Here is a 25,626-nt window from a genome sequence, read left to right on the forward strand (position 1 = left end):
TTTAAAACATTGGGGATTTAGGGCGCCTGGGTGGCTCAGTTGGTTAAGCGACTGCCTTCGGCTCAGGTCGTGATCCTGGAGTCCCGGGATTGAGTCCCGCATCGGGCTCCCTGCTCAGCAGGGAGTCTGCTTCTCCCTCTGACCCTCTTCCCTCTCATGCTCTCTCTCTCTCATTCTCTCTCTCGCAAATAAATAAAATCTTAAAAAAAAAAAAAAATTTAAAACATTGGGGATTTATTCAGAGCATATGAAAGTGAGCAACCCCAGTGAACACTGTCTGACCAAGGGCAAGGGTGGGGTTTACAAAAGCGAAGCCACAAAACCTCACAAGGAAGACTACAGCAGTTTGTCAGTTTAAATAATCCTTGTCTTATCGATTTGGATGGGCTGGTTACAGAGGAGCTGGCTGCCCTTGGTGGCTGAGCCCCAATCCACGCAGCAGAGCCACAGTTTCACCATTGGTCTGGTTTTCTGATACTTCTACCCAGTTTCCTGAGAGTGGTCACTCAGGTCCCTCATCTGAGCCACACCTGCTTGCTGTCTGCACCCAGCAGGCTCAGGGTCCTACCGTGGCACATGGAAAATTTCCTTATCAAGGCCCATATATTTATCTGCTTTCTGAGCATTTCTGCTTGGATTTCTTGCAAGTGCCTTAGGCACAAAGGAAATAGTTGACCTACCAACTTCCACCTCCCTTCTCCCCAGCTCCAGTGTCCCCATCTGAGTGAGTGGCATCTCACCTCCATCTCCCAAGGCAGAAATCTCGGCGTGAGCCTTTCCTCTTTCTTTCCTCACTTCCACCTCATGAAATGAACCTCCAGCCCCCAACAACTCCCCTGCCTGCAATCGAACCACTAGTGCCCTTTTCCGCAGCAATTCGTCCCTAAGTTCTGCTTAGTCAGCGTCTCTGCCTCCCTTCTCCATGCTGCCAGGAGCATAACCCTTCAGAAATGAGAGCTCAGTCATGCCATTCCTCGGTTAAAACCAATCAACAATTCTGTTGCCCATAATGAAAATCCAGTCTCTTTATTTACCCTGTTCACAGCTGTTCACAGAAGGTTCTCGGCTGCACCTCTCAACATTGTCTGCATTACATTGCATGCTGCAACCCTGCTCAAAGATTTAATTTCCTTCCACAAGACGTGCTCGCTCTGAGCCCCCGTCCCCCCTCCGCCCCGGCCTTTTGGTATGTTCAGAAACATGTTTTCTCCTCTGCACCGGCTCACTCTCTTTGTCCTCTGAGAAGTAGCTCAAACGTTACCTCTTTCAGAAACACCTTCCCTGCCCCACTCACGGTGAGCCTCAGTTAGCTTTTCTCAGAATAACACATTTCCCTCACTTGGCTCCCTTGCTCTTATGAGGACAGGTGGACACCTCCTGGTTGTACTCCCAGTGCCTAGAGGACAATTTATAAATAATAGTTGAAAAAAAAGAAATTGCAAGAAGCCCAGAGATATGTTCAGAGTGTTTTGTATAGCCTATTCCATAACCGAAAATAAAAGATTTGTTCTATTTTATAGAACAAATTAAAAAAATAAACAATAGTTAAAAAAAAAGAATGAATAAACACCCTTTGTTACTTTCTCCCCTAAATAATATCCTGACGAAAAAGTTTTAAAGAGGTATCATATCTAAGTACGTGTCATCTTCCTTAGATGTTGTAAGAGCCCCCCTTCCCTTGGTCTGACAGATAGTCTGCTCCCTTTGGTATATTATGACTAAATCCCCAATGTTTTAAATCAATTTTCTCAACTAACTCTCACTGTGCCTCAGTGTATTTTTATTTTTTCCTTGAATTGGTCTGGATCTCAAGAAAGAGGTCTGAGCTAAAAATAATAGATTTGGGAGCCACATGGGCTGCTGCATAGGAAACAAAATAAGAAAATGCCACAGGCTGTGTCATCCTTAGAAATAAATCGTCATAATTATTGAGTGTGTAAAGAATGATCTGCTCTGGTGTTACCCATATCATCTCATTTAATTTTCACAACAATCCTATGAACTAGGTGTGATTATTCCTACCATTTTATAGGTTAAAAAGCTGAGTTGCGGAAGGGTCATAATAGCATGTTCAAGGTCACACTGTGGAGGAATTGGGATGTGAACCCAGGCAGAGTGACACCATGCTTCTTCCTCAACCATGCTAAAGAAATTCAGCAATATTTTATATATTAGCAATAATATCACTATTCTCTCTCATTTCATATCTTAGATTTTGCTTTATTTGTTTGGGGGAAACCTGTAATTTGGCGTATTCTTAGCTATCCATGGCCTTCTGGTGGTTAAATTCTTGGGTGTGCATAGATCACGGGGCCAAAATCTCTCTCTCTCTCTCACACACACACACACAAACACACACACATACACACAAACCCTCTCCCCTGGCTGTCACAGAATTGATCTCCCATTATTTCAAGTTCAACTTATATGGATTTTTTCAACTAGTTTTACTGCTCATATATACTGCTATAAAAGGTCCAAATATTTTTGCTTTCTTCTGTACTCTTGAAATGTAGATTCCAGTTTTATGCTCATAAGAGAGTTTCCAAAGCATATTCTTTGGAAAATGAAGGGTGTCTACCATCAGCACTGTGCAAAATACTTTACATTCATTTCATGCACAAAAATATTACTGAATTTCTTTGGTTCTGAGATTTCATGAAGGAGAATTGCTTCCACCTGGAGATCTACCTGCTTATGGAAGTGATCAGTAGAGTTAAAACTGCCCAGGTGGGACTCTGATTCATTTTGATTATGTCATTGCTGGAATGTCTACTGTAAAACCTTGGCTATTTGGAAACCTCTAGAAAAGAATCACCCTAGATATTTGAGTATTTTTTTCATACAATTGTTTTCCAAATTTTTTCATAGTGGTTAACTACACATAACATAAGATTTACCATCTTAAGTATTTTTAAGTATACATGGGGCACCTGGGTGGCTCAGTCTGTTGGGCATCTGCTTTGGCTCAGGTCATGATCTGGGGGTCCTGGGATTGAGTCCTGCATCAGGCTCCCTGCTTAGCTGGGAGCCTGCTTCTCCCTCTGCCTGCCGCACCCCTGCTTGTGCTCTCTCTCTCTACAAATAAATAAATAAAATTTTTAAAAAAGTATTTTGAAGTGTATAGTTCAGTGGCATTAAGTACATCCACACAGTTGTACAACACCACCACCATCCATCTCCATAATATCCATAACTCTTCTCATCTTATAAAGCCAAAATTCCATACACATTAGCTATACCATCTCCCAGCCTCGGGCAATCACCATTCTACATTCTATCTTTATGATTTTGACTGCTCTCCGTACCTCATAGAGGTAGAATCATACAATTGTCTTTTTGTGGCTGGCTTATTTAACTTAGCATAATGTCCTCATTTCATCCACGTGGTAGCAGGTGTTAGAACTTTCTTCCTTTTAAAGGCTGAATAATATTCCATTGTGTGTGTATATACCACATTTTGTTTATCCATTCATCTGTTGATGGATATGTGGGTTACTTCCATGTTTTAGCTATTGTGAAAAATGCTGCAATGAACGTGGGCATACAAATATCTCTTCAAGACTCTGCTTTTAATTCTTTTGGATATATACCCAGAAGTGAATTGCTGGGTCATGTAGTATTTCCATTCTCAATTTTTTGAGGAATCACCATACTATATTCCACACAGTGGCTATACCATATTATATTTCCACCAACACTTTTTTCTGTTTTCATATAATTTTAAATGATCAGTTCAAACACCCAAATCTCTGTAATTTTTCATAGAAATCTTAGTAAAATATGGATGGCTTTATCTTCCTAACATTATTTATAGATAGTTATTGACATTTTGTTAATGATGAGGGTCACACAAAGGTACATGCCGGTGGGGCAATCATCAGACTGGTTTGAGGCAAAGCTGGGTTTTATTTTTATTTTATTTTATTTTTAAAGATTTTATTTATTTGACAGAGAGACAACTAGAGGGGGAACACAAGCAGGGAGAGTGGGAGAGGAAGAAGCAGACTCCCCACTCCTCAGGGAGCCCAACGTGGGGCTCGATACCAGGACCCCGGGATCATGACCTGAGCCAAAGGCAGACGTTTAACACCTGAGCCACCCAGGCATCCCCAAAACTGGGTTTTAAATGCGAGTTTGCTCTGACACCAAATTGCTGCCACTTGAAATATCTTTTAAATATTCGGAATGGTTCTCTATCATTTTTCTCTCTTCTTTCTTGCTGTCAACTCTCACTTTTTGCTGGTTTCCACATGCCTGGCTGGGGACTCTATTTATTTTCTAATCTGAGGCATTTCTTTGCCATTTATTTGTTGAGGAAACCAGATCATTTGTCCTGTAGCATTTTCCACAATTTGGATTTTGCAGAGTATAACCCCATGGTGTCATTTAACATGATTCCATACCTCCTACACACAGATAGTTTGGGCCTAGAAGCCTGATCAGATTCAGATTTTTTTGTCAGAGCACTTAGAAGGTTGGCACTGCAGGTGGGATTGTATGCTTCCTACAGACCACACCAGGGGTCGTGTAGTGCCCAGTTCTGGTTCTTACTGTGATGTTCAAGATTTGTTGGCAGTTTAGGTGTTGCCGAAGTGGTCCATCCATTGTAAAGTTTCCCATCAGCCTTTCACATAATAGCTTTAGAAGCTATTATGATTGCCTAGAGCCATTTTTCCGTTAGAGTTTCAAAGAGATGATATTCTAATTCTATCATTGCTTATGCATTTGTTAGCTGAAGAACTTTTCTACATCAGTTATAATTTTCCTGGAGAGGATCTTTTATAGGAAAAGTAAGCTAAATGTTTGATTCTTTCCTTTATCTGTTTTCAGAATAAAGGGTCTTTTTTTTAAAGCATCTTCATAAACTCAGAGATTTAAAAAATATTTGACATGTTTCTATTCATTGCAGTTATTATCATTTTGACATCAAACTGTACCACCTTTCTCCAGGAGGAGCCCTGAACTGAGGCTTCTAGTCTTTGTAGGAGAGATGACCAAGAGGGATCTCAGCAGCCCTCTCCCAGTAAGGCCAGTCTAGAAAGCTGGGCTGAGGCTATGTCTGGGCTCACTGGAATCATGCAGTCATTTCTGGCAATGGGGAATGCAGTGGGGGTGGGGTGGTGACAATGCGAGTGGCATGGACACCTTGCATTTCCATCTTTATGCTAGGGGCTGGCCATGGTCACATTTGTCAGAAATGGGTACAAAATAAGAGATGACTGAGTGGGCCCAAGGGGCTCATCTGGAGTAAAAAGCATGTATTTTTTAACTGCTCAGAGACTGTTGATTTGTTTACTTTCTGATTCTTAGAGGGGTTTAGATGGATAAGGATACCAAGTAGCTGAGTTCTGGCTAAGTGGTTTTTGTTTTTACTGTAATTAGGAATTCCAAGAAACTATTCTTGTATTTTCTTCCTTGTTATTTTCTATTAACAAAGAAGAATAAAGCTATATTATACAGTCTGGGAAGTTTTTTGAGGAAATTGAATAAGTCATTTATTCAGGGAACTCATTAATGAGGAAGACAATAAATAAATGAAACAAAAACATAACTAGGTTCTGGGGTGCTTGGGGTGCTCAGTTGGTTAAGCGACTGCCTGCGGCTCAGGTCATGATCCTGGAGTCCCGGGATCGAGTTCCGCATCGGGCTCACTGCTCAGCGGAGAGTCTGTTTCTCCCTCTGACCCTCCCCCTCTCATGCTCTCTATCTCATTCTCTCTCTCCAATAAATAAATAAAATCTTTTCAAAAAAGAAAAAATATATATTATATGTATAATATATATATTTTTTCTATAAAAACCCATAGTTATATATATGCACATAAATACAAGTGTACATATATATATATACACACAAGTATGTGTCTATCTATCATCTATCTTCTGTCTATCATCTATCTATCTATCTATCTATCTATCTATCTATCTATCTATCTATCAAGAGGTGGGTCTACAGCCAGAAGGCTTGAGCTTGAATCCCAGGATCGATCGATCGATCTATCTGTCTGTCTATCTATCTATCTATCTATCTATCTATCTATCTATCTATCTATCTATCAAGAGGTGGGTCTACAGCCAGAAGGCTTGAGCTTGAATCCCAGGTTTACCCCTTATTGCCTTTATGTGATCCTTAAGACATGGTTTCCTAATCTGTAAAATGAAAGATAATATGTGCTCTGCATAGCTCAAGGGCTTGTTATGAAAATTAAATGAGATAATGTAAATGCATTATAAAATGTTATTTGAATTTTTTATTGTATGTGCTAAATACTGGGTGTGCTGATACTGAGGTATAAGACTGGTTAAAGTGAATGGGTTCACATGGAAGAGACTAGAAAGGCTTTGTTGCTGAGGCGAGTCTTACCCTGAATTTGAGGTGGAGGAAAGCTGATCAGTCGATGGGGGAATCCCACGCGCATTGTTTCAGAACTGGGCCAGGGTAAAATCTATAGATTTACTCGGCGGTAGAAAATCTCACGAGAGCCTGTGTGTTAGACAGGCAGTTTTTGAAGGCGCAGTTTGTGGTGGACATTAACTCCATGATTAGGAGGTTTAATTTGATCTCAGAGGTAATTAAGCCACACTGCTGAGCTCTGGGAAGGGGTGTTATCTGAGGTCAGCAGCAGCTGGTTGAGCACTAGCTTTGGCCTAATTTGAAGCTAAAGAACAGCAGAAGATTACGGAGATTAAACAAAAATATAGCCCTCAATCCTCTATGTTTTACCACTTCCTAAAATGACCTTTTAAAGTGTTTAGCACCTGAATTCAGGTGGCATCCTCAGCCTAACCATTTAGAGAAGAATGGTGATTGCTTTCCTGGCCATCTTCATCATTAAAGAGTGATATATATTGCTAATAAGTACCATTCAAACCATCAGCAGCATGGTAGCATGGAAGGGGTACTGGGCTAGCATAGTCTGAGTTCTAACGCTAAGGTTGACTGGAAATTCAAGGAGAAACGAAATAAAAGAGTTAAGTTGCAGGTGACATGATCACAGGGTTTTTTTTGTGCCTGAAGTCTATGTTTGTAGTATACCTGTGTTGTGAAAGGCACCAGGCTAGGTGCTGTTTGGGCTATAAAATGTGAATGGGTTACATGCCTTATCCTCAAGAAGCTTATTGGTTAATGGAAAAAAGAAGCATATATATAATTGTGATGACAATGGGATGATGGTGATGATGATGATCAGAGCACAGGTAAGTGCAGGCGAGAGGTAGGAGAAAAGTACAAAAAAGGAATAAATAATAGTGGAGCTAGATGAGTAATAGAGCATTTCCCGTACCCTGGACACTAATTGTTTTTCTTCAATAAGCAGTTTGAATCCCTATTAACCCATTATAAACAGTAATTAAGGCTTGAGACTCCTTAGAGGTATAAACTTAGAGGAATTTACCACAAACATCTGATTCTGTATAGAACCATAAATTTTTTTTTTTTTTTAAGTAAGGGATTTCAGAATATTTATTCCAAAACTTTTAATTCATGGATTAGGAAACCAAGGTGAAAGAGATAATGATTCGATGTAAAGGCAGAACCAGAAAACTTGGTTTTCCTAGTCCTTAATCCAGTACTCACCTGTCATGCTGGGTTTGACAAGACTTTTACAAGGGATATTTATAGGGAGCATAATTCCTTAATTTTTTGTTACGTCAAGAAAGTGGTAACACTTTGGTGCCTTTAAAAGGCTAAATCAGAGGACTGCCTCTTCACCTGGTAGATAGGGTCCTGGTGGATTCATGAATCATTTAATAAAGCCAGTTAGATCTTCAAATTAAAAAAGAAAGGCCAGGGACACCTGGGTGGCTCAGTCGGTTAAGCATCTGCCTTCAGCTCAGGTCATGATCTCAGGTCCTGGGATCGAGCCCCGCATCAGGCTCCCTGCTCAGCGGGAAGCCTGCTTCTCCCTCTCCCTCTGCCTGCCACTCCCCCTGCTTGTGCTCTCTCTCTCTCTGTGAAATACATAAGTAAAAATATTAAAAAAATAAAAAAAGAAAGGCCAAGTCAGACATTTCTGTATTTTTATTGCTGTTATTCCCTTGCAAACTTTATAAAAATTAAAGTTCAAAAAAATACATGTTTTTTTTTTTTTTTAAGAAATTTGAAGTGGGTGCATTTTGTCTACTTTTAAAATTTGGATCATTTTATTTTTTTATTTTGCTTAGTTAAAATTTGGTAAGTAAAGCATGTAGGGACCTGAAAGCAATGTAGCTCTATATGTGTGATTGGTAGAAAAACCATGGATAAGAAACAAAATGCTTGGAATCAATATCCAAGAATCTATTCGGTGTAAATCCGAACTGATTCAGTAGGTAATATTGCAACAGTATTGAATAGTCAGCAAGATTGATTTTGTATTTAATTCTGTCATGAGATCTGAATAAACAAGTTTAAAATAACTAAGTTCACAACACAGACTTGCTAAAAAGAGGTATTCATAATTGAGGGGAGGCCGGGATGTTTCAATAGTACATCAGGCAGGTGTTTTTCAAAGTGTGTTGTGAAGACTCTTGGCAGCAGAATCACTCTGATTCAGTTGAAAATGCAGATTCCTGAGCCTTTCTCTTGATTCACCAAGTCAGAATCTCTAAAGGGTGACATGCCAGGGAGTCTCAATGCACACCAGGGACATTTTCAAGAGGGAAAAAGTATGTTTTTACTGTGTCATGGTGTTATTGGTCAAGAGGAATGTTTAGTGACTTGGAATAGAAGGAAATTGGTAGAGTCAGAGTGAGGAGACATCTTTATAAGTAGATAAACAGAGACCAGAGGAACAACCCTACATGGAGAATGGTCTCAGCTTCTTGCACAGCTGAGCTCAGGCTCTCGCTGGTTTGTTCCCTATGCCATTCGCAGCAAGACTGTGTTTTTAGCAGTCCTTCCGTTGGGTCCTTAGCTCTTCTCATTATTCACAGACTCTCATTGATCTCAACCCTGCCTTGACTCGGGATCCATGACCCCAGTCTTCCCCTGCTGTCACCTCTTGCCAGAGTTCTGACCTGAGTTGGATCCTGAAATCTGCCCTCAGACTCAGGATTAACTCTGTATTTCCCAGAACTTTTTACAAAGGTCCTGTCATTGTTAAAATTGGCAAAAAGTAAGAAGGAACAAAATTGGAATAGGGATATATGCGTTACTAGTTTGTCTCTTGACTCTGGCTCTGAAAATCAAAGGTACAAAGTTGTCCATTTATTGTTCCATTTATCTGGCTAATCCAGCCCCAGCACCTACCTCACTAAACAGATTTTACTATTTTCACTGGGCTATTTTGTAAAACATGGTATACCACCAGCAATGGACACAGAAATTTGGGGATAAGACATACGGCAGTGGTATATTTTGAGTCTGAAAGATGTTGTTCTTTAAATAAGGATCTAAAAACAGCTAAATATATATATAGATCGGACCTATAACTATTATACTTAAAAAAAGATGTTCTTAGGATTAAAGATTTTTGTTTCTTAAACAGATATTTCATTTTCAGAAGTTTTGTTTATGTGCTTTATTATTTTTCTTTTTATGAAAGCAAACCAGAATGAGTGAAATAAAGGGGATTAAGAGTACTCTTATCTTGATGAGCACTGAGAAATGTATAGAATTGTATATGTATAAATATACATACATATAAAATAAGTAAAGCAGAGGGGCGCCTGGGTGGTATAGTCGTTTAATTGCCTAACTCTTGGTTTCCACTCAGGTGGTGGGCTCAGGTCATGATCTCAGGGTTGTGAGATCCGGCTGGGCATCGGGCTCATTTTCAACCCAGAGTCTGCTTAAGACTCTCTCTCCCTCTACCCCTCCTCCTTGCTCTCTCTCCCTCTCTCTCTTTCTAAAATAAATAAATAAATCTTTATAAAAAATAAGTAAAGCAGAATGAAAAAGCTACTAGTGTTTGGTGTTTATAACCCAAGGAATGAAATCTCCAGCTAATTAGGATGTCTAATCCTGAGTGCTTTGGTAGGAATAATACAATTAGAGAAATAAGTGGGCTGCATCTCCGAATGCTTCAGAATCCAGGCTAACACTGTTTGGCTCCAGAGCAGTGCCACCACGGGGAAAGACAGCACCCCTGCTCTTGTCACGGGGAAATTAGACTTCTAAGAACCACAATGGGATCAAGCAGTGTCCCCGTCAAAATACATCTCCACTCCAAGTAAACCATCTTCTCTTTTAGATCAGAAACCCTGCAAATGGAGGAAAGGTAACTGCAGAGGTAGCATGTGTGGTCAAGACTCGAAGTCCCATTTGTGCACATGTGCGGAGGGATATACTTTAAGCCAAGATGGAAAGTACTGTGAAGGTAACGTGCAGGGGGGTAGCTACCCAAAGCAAGGACAGCCCACCTGAGCCAGTGGCTGGTCTTCAGTGGGTCATCCAGAGCCTTGAAGCAAAACAACTTGAGGATCCCCCCCGTTTTTCCCCAGAAAAATTATTTTTTTCTTCTGTTGTTAAAGCCTCTGTAATAACTTTCAGATCTTCTTTATGTGCTGTGTTCCTAGATCCAATACTCTTAGAGGCTACTCAGAGCTTGATATAGGGCAGGGATTCTCTGAGTGGACACCACAAACCTCTGTGGGTTTGACAGTATGCAAAATGTCAGTATTTTCAAATTTTTGCAGTTCCATAGCTATCATTAGATCTTCAAAGAGTAAGTGACTCCTACACCACATCCCATAAAGTCTGGCAGGAATCTTGAGAAGCTATGCACCAAGACTGTTTATCTGGGGCTCCTCCTATTTTGAGGCTTCAGGCCCAATTCAATGAACCTGGGAGAAATACTGTATTCTTTGACCTGGGAGGTGGGTCCAGTGCGTTACTAATGAAAAGCATCCAATGGCTGTTAGCACACATTCAGTAGAATTAGTTGGGGTGTGATGTCAGGTAAACCTGACATTGAAGTATAAGTTAAGTATATGTCTCCTGCTCACCTGGGACTACTGGGGGGAGAGCTATAGCATAGAACAGTGGCCTGGAAGGCTGGGTTTCAACCGGAGTGAAGCTGCTGGGGAATGTACCCACATTCAGGTGAAGGGCTCCTGTCAGCTCTGAGAAGACTTTCAAGAGTCCCTGCCTTCAATGGGTACATCTTTTCATGGGAAATTGTACTACTTTTTCCTGAAGGCAATTCTAGTATGAAAATACAGATATATTTGAAAGTTTAAACTGTGACAGTAAAAATGGCTGTCATGACAATTGAACTGACTTCTTTCATTCTTTGCGAGGGTAGCAAAAAGTCTTTCCATGGTCAGTTACAGCAAATGCAAGTGTGAGATATTCTACTTTGTGCTGACTTAATAGCAATATTACAATTTATTTTAAAAAATAACTATGCTTTACTGTTGTCATTGTATAGATGTCAATGAATGTGCCTTTTGGAATCATGGATGTACTCTCGGATGTGAAAACATCCCCGGATCTTATTATTGCACATGCCCTGTAGGATTTATTCTGCTTCCTGATGGGAAACGGTGTCATCGTAAGTATTTATTGCATTTTTTTCTTTCATTTTCAGTGATGTTTCCAAGGTGGCTATGATCTGGGTTGTTGGTCCTTGATCAGCAGTATGCATCAGAATTACCTTGATGTTTTATTATGTACATGAATGACAGGACCACAGACCTATTAAATCAAAACTTCTAAGGTTAGGAAACAAGTATATAGATCTCTCTCTCTATAGATTTCTTGTTTCTTTATCCATATTTTCTTATGTCTCTCTGAAAGATAAGTGTGTAAAAACATAATCGTGATACATTATTATATCTAAAACAATTAGCTGTAATTCCCTGCTATCATCTATTATCCAGTTACTTTTTGGGTATAATCACAATACCATTGTCACACCTGAAAAAATTAGCAGTGATTCCCTAATAACACCAAATGTCTAGACAGTGCTCAACTTACCTTAAAAAGTTTTTTTAAACAGTTGAATTGTGTGAATAACCATCCAGACAAGAGCAATGTGTTTTATTAGCTTAATACTTCTCTTTTATTCTACAGATTCCCTCACCTCTGTTTTTTTCTCCTTTCAAGTATTTGTTGAAGAAACTGTTTTTTTCCCCTGTGGCTTCTCACATTTTGGATTTTACTGATCGCGCTTCTGTGATGTCCCTGGCTTTCTGCAAACTTGTAGTTAGATATAAAGGCTTGAGCAGATTCAGCTTTGACATTTTTTGGCAGGAATACTTCCTAGGTGTGTTTATACTTCCATCAGGAGACGCATAATATCTGGTCATTTCTCTTTCTGTCATCCATTATAAAGTTCCTCAATAGTCTTTTATTTTTCTTTTTTAAACAAGCTCTGGCCAGTTTTTTTTTAAAGATTTTATTTATTTATTTGAGAGAGAGAGATAGCAAGAGAGAGCATGAGCAGGGGTGGGGGGAGAGGGAAAAGCAGGGTCCCTGCTGAGCAAGGAGCCCGATGCGGGACTCGATCCCAGGACCCTGGGATCATGACCTGAGCCAAAGGCAGACGCTTAACTGAGTGAGCCACCCAGGCGCCCCTGGCCAGTTTTAATAAAGAAAAATTTTGCATGATTTACTTTTCACTAGTCTGTTCTGGCATATTTCTTTCTTTTTAAAAAATATGTGTTTTGCTTTATTTTTATTCTTTTAAAAAATTTCCAGTATAATTAGCATACAGTGTTATATTAGTTTCAGGTGTACAATATAGTGATTCAGCAATTCTATAAATTACTCAATGTTCATCAAGATAAGCATACTCTTAGTCCCCTTCACCTATTTCACCCATGGTTCCACCGATCTCCCCTCTGGTAACCATCAGTTTGTTCACTATAGTTAAGAGTCTGTTTCTTGGGGAGCCTGCTTCTCCCTCTGCCTGCAGCTTCACCTGCTTGCACTCTCTCACTCTGACAAATAAATAAAATCTTATAAAAAAAAGAGAGTCTGTTTCTTGGTTTCTCTTTTTCTTTGTTCATTTGTTTCCTAAGTATTACATATGATAAGTTCATATGATATTTGTCTTTCTCTGACTTATTTCACTTAGCATTATACACTCTAGATCTATCCATGTTGTTGCAAATGGCAGGATTTCATTCTTTTCTATGGCTGAGTAATATTCTATTTTATATATATATATAATAGAATATTTTATAAATATTCTATATATATATAGAATATAAATAGAATATATAAATATTATATATTTATAATATATATAAAATAGAGTATATATATTCAGAATATATATATATATAAAATAGAATATTTATATATATATATTTATATATATAGAATATAAATAGAATATATAAATATTATATATTTATAATATATATAAAATAGAATATATATATTCAGAATATATATATATATATAAAATAGAATATTTATATATATAATATATATATATTTATATATATATATATAAATATATATATATATCACTTCTTCTTTATCCATTCATCTGTTGATGGACACTTGAGTTGCTTCCATAATTTGGCTATTGTAAATAATGTGACAATAAACATAGGGGTGCATGTATCTTTTTGAATTAGTGTTTTTGTATTCTTTGGGTAAATACCCAGTAGTGGAATTACTGGACCATATAGTAATTCTATTTTTAATTTTTTGAGGAACCTCCATACTGTTTTCCACAATGGCTACACCAGTTTGCATTCCTACCAACAGTGCACAAGGGTTCCTTTTTCTCTACGTTCTTGCCAACACTTGTTGTTTCTTGTATTTTTGATTTTAGCCATTCTGACAGGTATGAGGTGATATCTCATTGTGGTTTTGATTTGCATTTCCCTGATGATGAGTGATGTTGCACATCTTTTCATGTGTCTGTGGCCATCTGGATGTCTTCTTTGGAGAACTATCTGTTCAGGTCTTCTGCCCATTTTTTAATTGGATTATTTGTTTTTTGGGGCTTTGAGTTGCACCAGTTGTTTTTATATTTTAGATACTAACCCCTTATCAGATATGTCATTTACAAATATCTTCTCCCATTCAGTAGATTGGTTTCTTTTTGTTTTGTTGATTGTTTCCTTTGCTATGAAAAAGCTTTTCTTTTGATGTAGTCCAGTAGTTTATTTTTGCTTTTGGTTTCAATGCCATATCTAGAAGAAACATTCTATGTCACAGAAATTACTACCTGTTCTCTTTTCTAGTGTTTTTATGGTTTCAGGTCTCACGTTTAAGTCTTTAATCCATTTTGAGTTTATTTTTGTATATGGCAAAAGAGAGTGGTCCAGTTTCATTCTTGCATATAGCTGTCCAGTTTTCCCAACACCATTTGTTGAAGAGACTGCTTTTTCCCATTATATATTCATTCCTCTTTTTTCAAAGATTAATTGACCATATAATTGTGGGTTCATTTCTGGGTTTTCTATTCTAGTCCATTGATCTATGTATCTACTGTTATGCCAGTATCATACTGTTTTAATTGCTACAGCTTTGTAATATAACTTGATGTCTGGAATTGTGATACCTCCAGTTTTGTTTTTGTTTTTCAAGAAGTCTATGGCTTTTCAAGGTCCTTTATGGTTCCATACAAATGTTAGGATTATTTGTTTTAGTTCTCTGAAAAATGCTGTTGGTATTTTGATAGGGATTTCATTAAATCCGTAGATTACTTTGGGTTTTAACAATATTTGTTCTTCCTATCCATGAGCATGGACCATCTTTCCATTTGTGTCATCTTCAGTTTCTTTCATCATTGTTTTCACAGGACAGGTCTTTTACCTCCCTTCATTAAATTTTATTCCTAGGCATTTTATTATTTTTGCTGTGATTGTAACTGGGATTATTTTCTTAATTTCTCCTTCTGCTACTTCATTATTAGTGTATAGAGATGCAATGGATTTCTGTATATTAATTTTATATCTTATGGCTATTGAATTTGCTTATCAGTTCTAGAACTTTTTTGGTGGAGTCTTTAAGGTTTTCTGTATAGAGTATCATGTCATCTGCAAATAGTGAAAATTTTACTACCTTCTTATTAATTTGGATGCCTTTTATTTTTTTCCTTTTTTTTTTTTTTGGTCTGATTGCTGTAGCTAGGACTTCCATTTCTATGCTGATTAAAAGTGGCAAGAGCAGACATCCTTGTCCTGTTCCTGATCTTAGGAAAAAAGCCCTCAGTTTTTCACCATTATGATGTTAGCTGTGGGATTTTCATATATGGCCATTATTATGTTGAGGTATATTTCCTCTAAACCTACTTTGTTGATGGATTGTTGGATTATTGGATTATTCCCTTAATGATTATATAGAGTCCTTCTTTTTCTCTTGTTATAGTCTTTCAGCACTTTGAATATCTCAGGCCACTTTCTTCTGTCCTGCAGAGTTTCTGCTAAAAAATCAGCTGATAGCTTTATGGGGTTTCCCCTGTATGTAACTGTTTCTTCTCTTGTTCCTTTTAAAATTCTCTCTTTATCAGTACTTTTTACCATTTTAATTATTATGGATCTTTGTTTGGACTTCCTTGGGTTGATTTTGTTGGGGGCTCTCTGTATCTCCTGGATATGGATATCTGGTTACTTCCCCAGTTTTGGGAAGTTTATAGCAATTATTTCTTCAAATAAATTTTTTGCCCCCTTTCTCTCTCTTCTCCTGGGATTCCCATAATGTGAATGTTGTTAGGCTTGATGGTATCACTGAGTTCCCTTAACCTGTTCTCATTTTTTATTATTCTTTTTTCTCTCTCCTGTACAGTTTGATTGCTTTCCATTACCCTGTCCTCCAGCTCACTAATCCATTCTTATACTTCCTCTAGTCTATTATTTATTCCCTCTAGGGTTATTATTGCAGTTACTGAGTTCTTCATCTCTGATTGGTTCTTTTTTATATTTTATATCTCTTTGTTGGGGGTCTCACTGAGATAAGCCACTCTTTTCTTAAGTCCAGTGAATATCTTTATGACCATTACATTAAATTCTTTATAAAGCATATTGCTTATTTCTATTTTTGTTTATCTCTCTTGCTGTGATTTTGTCCTGTTTTTCAGTTGGGATATGTTCCTCCATCTCCTCACTTTGTCTAACTCTCTGTGTCTATTTCTTTTTTTTAAATTAAGATTATTTATTTATTTATTTTAGAGAGGGAGAGAGCATGAGTGGGAGGGACAGAGGCAGAAAGCATCCAAGCATGAGTGTGGAGCTCCATGTGGGACTTGATCCCAGGACCCTGAGATCATGACCTAAGCCAAAACCAAAAGCTGGATGCTCAACCGACTGTGCCACCCAGGTGCCCCGTATCTATTTCTGTGTGTTAGGAAAGTCAGCTATGTCTCCTGCTCTTGAAAGTAGTGGCCTTATGAAGAAGAGGTCCTGTAGTGCTCTGTAGTGCAATGTCCCCTGTTCACCAGAAACTGGCAATTTAGGGGTGTCTTCTGTGTGTGTTCGATGTGCCCTGTTGTTGTGACTGAGCCATGTTTGCCTTTAGTCCAGTTATCAGCAATGGCTCTCTTCACTTGTTGTGGAAAGGATTTGGTTCCTGTGTTGTTCATTTTTTTTTTGGTCGTGATAAGTGCACTCTTTAATCCCCATCACCTATTTGACCCACTCCCCACCCAATTCCCCTCTGGTAACCATCAGTTTGTTCTCTGTAGTTAATAGTCTGTTTCTTGGTTTCTCTCTCTCTCTCTTTTTTCCTTTGTTCATTTGTTTTGTTTCTTATATTCCACATATGAGTGAAATCATATGGTGTTCATCTTTCTCTGACTAATTTTTCTTAGCATTATTCTCTCTAGCCCCATCCATGTCATTGCAAATGGCAAGATTTCATTCTTTTTTATGACTGAGTAATATTCCATCACACACACACACACACACACACACACACACACACACACATCCAATTCTTTATCCATTTACCTATTGATGGACACCTAGGCTGCTTCCATAATTTGGCTATTGTAAATAATGCTGCAATAGATACAGGGGTGTATGTATCCCTTTAAATTAGTTCGCGTTTTTTGAGTAAATATCCAGTAGTGCTATTCTGACGGGTGTGAGGTGATATCTCATTGTTTTTATTTGTATTTCCCTGATGATGAGTGATGTTGAGCATCTTTTCATGTGTCTGTTGGCCATCTGTTGGCCATCTTTGGAGAAATATCTGATTATGTCTTCTGCCTATTTTTAAATTGGATTATTTGTTTTTTGGGTGTTGAATTCTATCAGTTCTTTATATATTTTAGATACTAACCCCTTATCAGATATGTCATTTACAAATATCTTTCCTATTCAGTTGTTTTGTTTTTTTGATTTGTTTTGTTGATTGTTTCCTTTGCTGTACAGAAACTTTTTCTTTTGAGGTAGTCCCAATAGCTTGTTTTTGCTTTTGTTTTCCTTGCCTTAGGGGACATATCTAGAAAAAATATTGCTGTGGCTTATGTGAAAAAATTACTGCCTGGGCTCTCTTTAAGGATTTTTAAGGCTTCCAGTCTCATATTTAGGTCTTTAATCCATTTTGAGTTTATTTTTGTGGATGGTGAAAGAGAGTGGTTCAGTTTCATTCTTTTGCATGTAGCTGTCCAGTTTCCTGACACCATTTGTTAAAAAGACTTGTCTTTTTCCCATTGTATATTCTTGACTCCTTTGTCGAAGATTGTTGATGATATAGTTGTGGGTTTATTTCTGGGCTCTCTATTCTGGTCTATTGATCAATGTGTCTATATGTGTGCCAGTACCACACTGTTTTGGTTACTACTGTCTTGTAGTATATCTTGAAATCTGGGATTGTGATACCTCCCATTTTGTTTTTCTTTTTCAAGGTTGCTTTGGCTATTCGGTCTTTTGTGGTTCCGTACAAATGTTAGGATTATTTGTTTTAGTTTCATTCTGTGAAAAATGCTCTTGGTATTTTGATAGGGATTACATTAAATCTGTAGATTGCTTTGGGTAGTAGAGACATTTTAACAATATTTGTTCTTCCAATCAATGAGCATGGAATGTCTTTCCATTTCTTTGTGTCATCTTGAATTTGTTTTATCAGTGTTTTATAGTTTTTAGAGTACAGGTTCCTCACCTCTTTGTTTAAATTTATTCCCAGATATTTTATTGGTTTTGGTGCATTTGTAAATGTGATTTTTTCCCCCTTAATTTCACTTTCTGTAGCTTCATTATTAGTATATAGGAATGCAAGAGTTTCTGTACATTGATTTTGTGTCCTGTGACTTTACTGAATTCAATTATGAGTTCTAATAGTTTTCTGGTGGAGTCTTTAGGGTTTTCCCTATATAGTATCATGTCATCTACAAGTAGTGAGAGTTTTTCATCTTCCTTACCAATTTGGATACTTTTATTTCTTTATGTTGTCTAAGTGCTGTGGCTAAGATTTCCTGTATTACATAAATAAAATAGTGGGTGTGGACATCCTTGGTCCCTGTGTTATTAATGGGTCAGTCTGGAGCCACTTTGGGCTTAAGTTGGGTCACAACAGGTGTTTGCCAGAGCTGTGGCTTCACCAAACTCTCCCCGTGTTGTCTCCTGAGAGGTTTTCAGTGGTGGCTGGGGCTTGCATTCAGACTTGCTGTCTACCCCAGCCTACTGCTGGACTTGTAGTCAAACTGGTGTGTGTGCTTATGTTCCCCTCTCCCAGGACAGGAATCCCTTTGGAGTGGTGCTGACCCCTGACTGGGCTGCTTGCATAATGACAATCTTGTTGAGCCACTTTGGAGAACTCTTGCCTAGGGCAGGTTAGATGCAGTAGGGGTCTATAGGAGAGCGTGAGGGCAGGGTGTGTTGTTAGTAAGCTAGGTGGAGAGTATTGGCACTACTGGTTCCCACAGGTGACTGTGTATCTGGGCCAGAGAGTGGGGGAGAGAAATAGCACTAGCCAGCTCTTTTGTTCTTGGAGAAGTCTCCTAAAGATCCTTGCCCCTTCTGCGAACATTCTGAGATTAGTAAATAAATCTCCTTCTTGTATACTCCAGGTGTTTTTCTAACTGTTGCTTTTATGCTGTATCTCAGTGGGGCTCTTTGTTGTATTATCTCTTTAAGGGTTGGGATTCAGTTTCCTTTTGCCCTCCAGCTCTCCCAGAGCTGAGCCCACTGGTATTGAAAGGCCCTGGTGTTGAGCCAAGCCCCTCTGGTTTTCCTAGCTAAATATAATGGAGCTTCATCTTCCCAGTGTGGGTCTCCCTGTGCTTGGGGTACCTGTGGTGGGGTCTGCTCTTCTCCATTCTTCGTGCTTGCAGTGGCACTCCCTCCCAAGGGATGTCTTGCCATGTCAGTTTGTTCCCAGCTATGTCTCTACAACTAGCTGTGGAGAGTTTGTTCTGCTAGTCTTCAGGTTGTTTTCTGGGTTATTTACACTGATGTGGGTGTTCTCTAGGTGTATCCGTGGGATGAGATGAGCTTAGTATCTTCTTACTCTGACACCTTCCATGAAAGCTCTTTGGGCATAATTCTAATGATATCAAAATCACCTGGGTCATTAACAGCTAGTGTGTATACTCTCTGATATTTTCCACATGCTGTGCCTAATTTAATGTTATTGCCACTGTAGTGATGGACACCAGTTTTGGCCAACATGGCACAGTACTCTATTTTAGATTTCTGCAAGGCCGGACAAGAGTTGTTGGTGAGGATGACCACTTTTGTTTGCCTTATCTAATCATTTTCAGAGTTTTCTTGTACTGCACTACGCACTTTCCACTCTTCATAATGGGTTGGAGCCTAGAGTTGATCTATTCCAGCAACTTTTTCATGTTCTGTGAGGCCACCATCTTCCTGCCTTAGGTACAGGACAGTTTTCAAACAAAAGAAGACACTAAGATGGTTGGGAGTGACAAGAGTCCAATAGTCTTTCAGCAAATGGTTGTAGCAGACATTAACAATAATATACTAGGTCTATTACTTCACCAAGGGTTTCAAATGGTGATATCTAGTTGTATTATTTAGTTTTAGTTGTGCTTCATAAAGAGCACTTTCTCTCATTAACTTTTTTGTTACCTCAAGATACAATTCTTACATTAAATGCAGGATAAATGTTGGATTTTTTTCTTCTTTCTTTATTTATATAAGTAAACTATATGGTTCCTTAACACTTTTCAAAGATGAATGGTGAGTGTTTTTTAAAAATTAAATATTATTATGAACTCATGGGTTTTTAACATTTTTAATATGGTTCAACCTATCGCAGTTGTTATCCTTACCGATGAGCAAATTGTCTTCTCCTTGGCCAGTGGGAGCCTCTTCAAAGACCCCAGTAGTCTTCAGTAGTTGCCTTGTTATCTCATAGGACATATTTTCCAGGCTTGTCTCGTATATTCTATGTTCTAGACATGGCATTAGCAATTTCTTAAAGAGCAGTGCTTCTTTTTAATGAGAAAAGTTATTTAGAGAACATAATCTGCTACTAAGTTAGTCATTGTGTCTAGCCTTTTGGGGCATCAGAGCTAGGAATACACTTTTAAAAAAGAGAAATATACTATGAATTTATATGGACATGCCCATTTTCAATTTAGGATCATATACTCAGGTACCTTCTTATAGGTTTCTTATTGAATCTACTAACATAACTAAGTAGAAATTAATGTTTAAAGCCATGTATATTGTCTAGTCCTGTTCCAGAAATGATGGTGAATAGGTCGGTCTGAGTGTCATAAGTGCTCATGGCATTTAAGGCATTTAAAAATAGATGGTAATGAATTTTTTTGGAAATTACCCACTACATTTGTGCCTGTCTGTGGAACTTGCCCTTCTTCTAATACCAAGTGATTTACCTGTTGGCAAATATACTAAAGTGTATGATGTTAATCTGTTATAGAATCCACTATGTGCCAAGCATGACATGCATAATCTCACTTGATTGTCAAAACTTTTAAGACCTCTATGGTACACATATTTTATATTTTAATCTTTGATTTACTTGGAATTTATTTTGACGTATGGTGTAGGGTAGGGATTTAACTTTTGCCCCAAATCATTTCTCAGTTATTTATGTGTCATATTGGATGATCTTTTACATGCTCAATGATTTAAAATACCTTTACCACAGGGGTGCCTAGGTGGCTCAGTCGGTTAAGCATCTGACTCTTGGTTTTGGCTCAGGTCATGATCTCATGGGTCCTGGGATTGCATCAGGCTCCGTGCTCAGCGGGGAGTCTACTTGAAGATTCTCTCCCCCTCCCCCCTCCCACAGTTTGTGCATGCACGCGCTCATGCTCCCTCTCTCTCTCTCAAATAAATAAATAAATCTTAAAAAAAAAAAAACCTTTATCACATACTACATTCTTTTTTTTTTTTTTTAAAGACTTTATTTATTTATTTGACAGAGAGACACAGCGAGAGAAGGAACACAAGTAGGGGGAGTGGGAGAGGGAGAACCAGGCTTCCTGCAGAGCAGGGAGCCTGATGCAGGGCTCAACCCCAGGACCCTGGAATCATGACCTGAGCCAAAGGCAGATGCTTAACAAATGACTGAGACACCCAGGCGCCCCCACATACTACATTCTTATGCATACTTGAGTCTTCTAAAATGAGCTTTCTCTCTGGTTCTATTGTCCTCTCTGTCTATTCCTGCACTCATTTAGTTAATGCTCCTTAATGATATATTTTGATGTTTGTTAAGAGCCTTTCATTCTCTTCCTACACCTAACCATGCTCATACAATGTTCTTAATTTTTTTTTACATATACAATTAGTTTTCCAGATGAACTTGCAAATCATTTGGCTAAGTTCCATTTAAAATATTTTGATGACTAATAACTTTGAAAATATTATTTGACATAAAAGAAACTTAGAGGAAGCTAGAAGCACTTTCCAAAATGAGGTCTTTCTTAAATTTTTTTAGATTTGAGATTTTTCTTTATTTTTACATCTCCCTTACCACAGCATTTCATAAATGTCTGATCCTTGGTTTAACTTACTCTTTTTAGCATAGCATTTTTGTTAGCAGTTATTTTGCTAAATTTTCACAAATCTGATTTAACACTAATCTTGACCTTATGCTTCATTAATTAGAATTAATTTCCTGTCCAAGCAATACATCCAAATGTAGCCATGACTGTGTTCTGACATCAGATGGTCCCGTATGTTTTTGTCCTGAAGGCTCAGTGCTTGAGACAGATGGAAAAACATGTAGTGGTAAGTTAATTTACTTTTTGTTCGTTTGAAAACATTAATTTTCTGAGTGACACCTCAAGATTGATCTTATTTATAAAGGAGAAGAGACTTTCCAACATCACACATTACAAGATATTTGTGCAACAGAGTAATATATAGATTTATATCAGGTTTTTACTTGTATGTTTTTTTGTTTTTAGATAGCATAGTGTAGTAGTTACGGGCAAGGGCTCTGAAGTAGCACTACCTGTTAATAGCAATGTTATTTTGGACTAGTTACTTGCCTTCCCTTAGTCTCATTTTTTTCATCTGTAGAAGCTAGTCAGCCCTGCCTCCTGGATTTGTGGCCAGCATTGAGCAAGACGATGGACGCAGAGTTTTTAGCCTATTCCTTGCAGCTAATAAATACCTCTCTACTTTTATCTTCATAGAGACTTAAGCATATAGAGGGCTGGATGTAACTTAATATTAGCATAAGAGTTATGTGTGGCTCTTTTTTTTAAGTAAAGAAAGCAAAAAGAAAATCACAAGGCCAAAAATATATGTGAGAAAAAAATATATTACTCACTAGCAAGAGTTGGACCAGCTGTCAAACTCATCAAAATATATTTCTTATTCCAGCCACTGTCGGTGCACTTGGTCTTCAAGCTCAGTTGTAGAACGGAGGACAGGGGCTTTTGGGATGTGAAGGGTTAACATTCAAGCTATGAGGTTATAGGAAAATAGAATACGGTGACATTTTGCTCCTAGTCACTGAAAAATAACCTTGCTTGCAGCAGTATAAAAGATTGTGGAAATGGTTTTAAAAACCTACATATACTGGGTTCACTCAATATTTTGATGAAAAATTATTATATTTTTGAATGGCGTGGCATCATTAGCAAGTGCTTGTTTTTGTAGGCTGTTCATCACCTGATAAAGGGGGCTGTAGCCAGCTCTGCGTTCCTCTCAGCCCAGTCTCCTGGGAATGTGGTTGCTTTCCTGGGTATGATCTACAACTGGACAAAAAAAGCTGTGTGGCATCAGGTTGGTGCTGTGGACGTTTGAAAGTGTGTCTGCAAAAAGATTATGTGAAAACATTTTATTTAGGAAGGTGGGGAGTTAAATTGCTTTTGGCTTCTGAGTGGAACGTCCGATTTTTTGTTTTTGGAAATAGAAAACAAATCACATTGTAAATATAAATAAGAATCACATAAATAAATAACCATGTTTTTGAGGAATGTTTCTAAGTTCATTAGCACTCAGCAAAGATTTGCCATTACATCAAGTATGGCATTCCCATATATGTGAAAATCATGACCAGAATAGTTTTAAAAGACTTCATAGTTTAGAGGCTTTTAATAAATATTTGTTGATTGATTTGATTTTCATCTCTTCAGTGAATGTAACCATCATAATACTTTGACAGATTCTGTCCTTTTTATGTCAAGAGTTAATAAGCAGTTGAATGCTTGAATAATTTTTTCATCTTCTGACATTCTATCTCTTGTGTCCTTTGACCAGCCTTGGATTCCTAGATTTATACCGAATTGATGTTATCTCTCCCTAGGTTCATTATGTTTATAATCTGGGATAACATAATGAGGAGCCTGCAGAACTTGCCTTAGACCCCAATACTCTTAAGATCTTAGAGCCTTAGTGAATATAGCATAATCTGAGCTCTGAAAATTATCAGGGGTCTTGCTATTAACTCAGATAATCATGCCTCTCTTTCAGAAGTGCTCAGGTCAGAGAAGGGTATTTATTTGGACATGAATTAATATAATTTGCTAGTATTAGTATGTTTCCATACGTGTGAATCAAGGAGATTATGGCACTAAGACTTGCATCATCTAGCTATGGTGTTGGCTGTTTAATGCTGGCTCTTTTTATAAGTAATTTGCATTTTAAAAGCAGGCACCTAGACAGAGGGGAATCCAGTAAAATGGAATTCTGGTAGAATGTCACCTCATAGAAGAAATCTTTTTGCCTGTCTTAACCTACACCACACTGTGGGAAATAGAGAAGACAAGAACTGCAGAAAGAGGGTACAATGAAAAGGAAAAGTCAGAAGTGCTTACTGGGTTCCAAGGCATATTTTAAATGGAGGCATACTTGAATTTAACAGGACCACAACCATTTTTACTGTTTGCCAATTCTCAAGATATTCGACACATGCATTTTGATGGAACAGATTATAGAACCCTGCTCAGCCAGCAAATGGGAATGGTTTTTGCCCTTGATCACGACCCTGTGGAAAATAAGGTATGGTTTTGTCTCTTGAGCAGATGTGGCTATGGTTTAAGGACAGAGTAGAGGATTTTATCCTAACAGATGACCTGAGCTACTTGACAATCCTCTGCTAAGCTCAGAATGATTAGGTGCAGAAAAATGTAGATACAGACATTGGAGCATACTTTGGGAAATGTTAAGGATGCTTCTGTTCTCATAACCCTACCCTGGCCCTTACTGCGACTCAGACATTTTATTGGGAATGACTGAGCAGGATCTTAAATTTAGTTTCCTCTTTGGAGATGAGGTTGGGAGGCTAGCACAGTGCTGTACACACAGGAGGACTGCCATAAATAGGTTTTTAGTTATTTGCCAATAGCAGAATGAGTGGGAGGCTGGGGTGGGTTATATTTGTGCTAGGTTAGAATGTGCTTGAAATGATATGTTATGGTGTCTTCTGGAGTTTAATCACCCAGTAGTTATAAATTTACGTAGTTATTAATTAATTATTTAGTTATTACTAGATAGTGCATTCATTCCTAGAATTTTAAACTTTGTATTTTTTAAAAAAGATTTTATTTATTTATTTGACAGAGAGAGAGAGGGAGAGCATACAAGCAGGGGGAGCAGCAGAGGGAGAGGGAGAAGCAGGCTCTCCACTGAGCAGGGAGCCCAATGCGGGGCTCGATCCCAGGACGCTGGGATCATGACCTGAGCCAAAGGCAGACGCTTAACCGACTGAGCCACCCAGGCGTCCCTAAGCTTTGTATTTTTGTGTTTTCCTGATTTGAAGCAGTCTGGTAAATGGTCAAAAGAGACAGAGTGAAGCTGATTGATTCTGTGTTTAATTGCTATGGATTGATAGCCAAATATAACTCTTTTTGCAAATAGAAGTTTTATACTTAAACACTAGCAAAAAAAAATCCTCCTTTCTTTTCCTTGAACTGAATTTATATGACTCCCTGGAAGAATTATATTAATAGAAAGAAAATAATTAATAGGAAAAATCAGTTCAAGATTCATTTATTACCAAACTAGTTTTTTTCCTACACAGTCAGCATTTTGTATAAGGTGAATAAAGAGACCTAGAATGAACTTGTAGTCATGTCGCTGTTTTTCATTTCCCTGGTCAAGTTCTCATGTTCTTGCTCTTCAAACTGTGGTCCTTGGACCGGCAGCATCAACCTCACCTGGAACTTGTTAGTATTGCAGACTCCCAGGCTCTGACCCCTGAAGCAGAACCTGCATTTTAACAAGATTTCCAGGTGATTCGTGTGCACATTTGAGTTTGAGAAGAGCTCTAGCTTAGTGTTTTTTTAATATGAGAGGTACTCATTTTTGTATTATGGAATAGAACCTTTTCTATCTTATCTAGAAAGAT

At 38.1% G+C, this 25,626-nt stretch overlaps 1 protein-coding gene and 1 pseudogene across 3 annotated transcripts in view; one reads left to right on the plus strand and one right to left on the minus strand.

The window, feature by feature from the left end:
• EGF (epidermal growth factor) overlaps positions 1-25,626 on the plus strand; it is a 98,146-nt gene that overhangs the window by 32,310 nt on the left and 40,210 nt on the right. For all 3 annotated transcript variants that reach the window (XR_013446435.1, XM_036098040.2, XM_078069074.1), the window contains exons 6-10: positions 10,175-10,300; positions 11,354-11,476; positions 21,933-22,055; positions 22,935-23,060; positions 24,142-24,278. Coding sequence is in view for 2 of the 3 variants with exons in the window: in XM_036098040.2 (XP_035953933.2) it covers positions 10,175-10,300; positions 11,354-11,476; positions 21,933-22,055; positions 22,935-23,060; positions 24,142-24,278 (635 nt within the window). In the remaining variant the exon portion in view is untranslated. The remainder of the gene's footprint in view (positions 1-10,174; positions 10,301-11,353; positions 11,477-21,932; positions 22,056-22,934; positions 23,061-24,141; positions 24,279-25,626) is intronic.
• Positions 19,335-19,693, minus strand: LOC118539461 (large ribosomal subunit protein eL30 pseudogene; annotated as a pseudogene).

The sequence above is a fragment of the Halichoerus grypus genome, chromosome 3 (genome assembly GCF_964656455.1).
Source record: "Halichoerus grypus chromosome 3, mHalGry1.hap1.1, whole genome shotgun sequence".
In the NCBI taxonomy this organism is placed as follows: Eukaryota; Metazoa; Chordata; class Mammalia; order Carnivora; family Phocidae; genus Halichoerus; species Halichoerus grypus.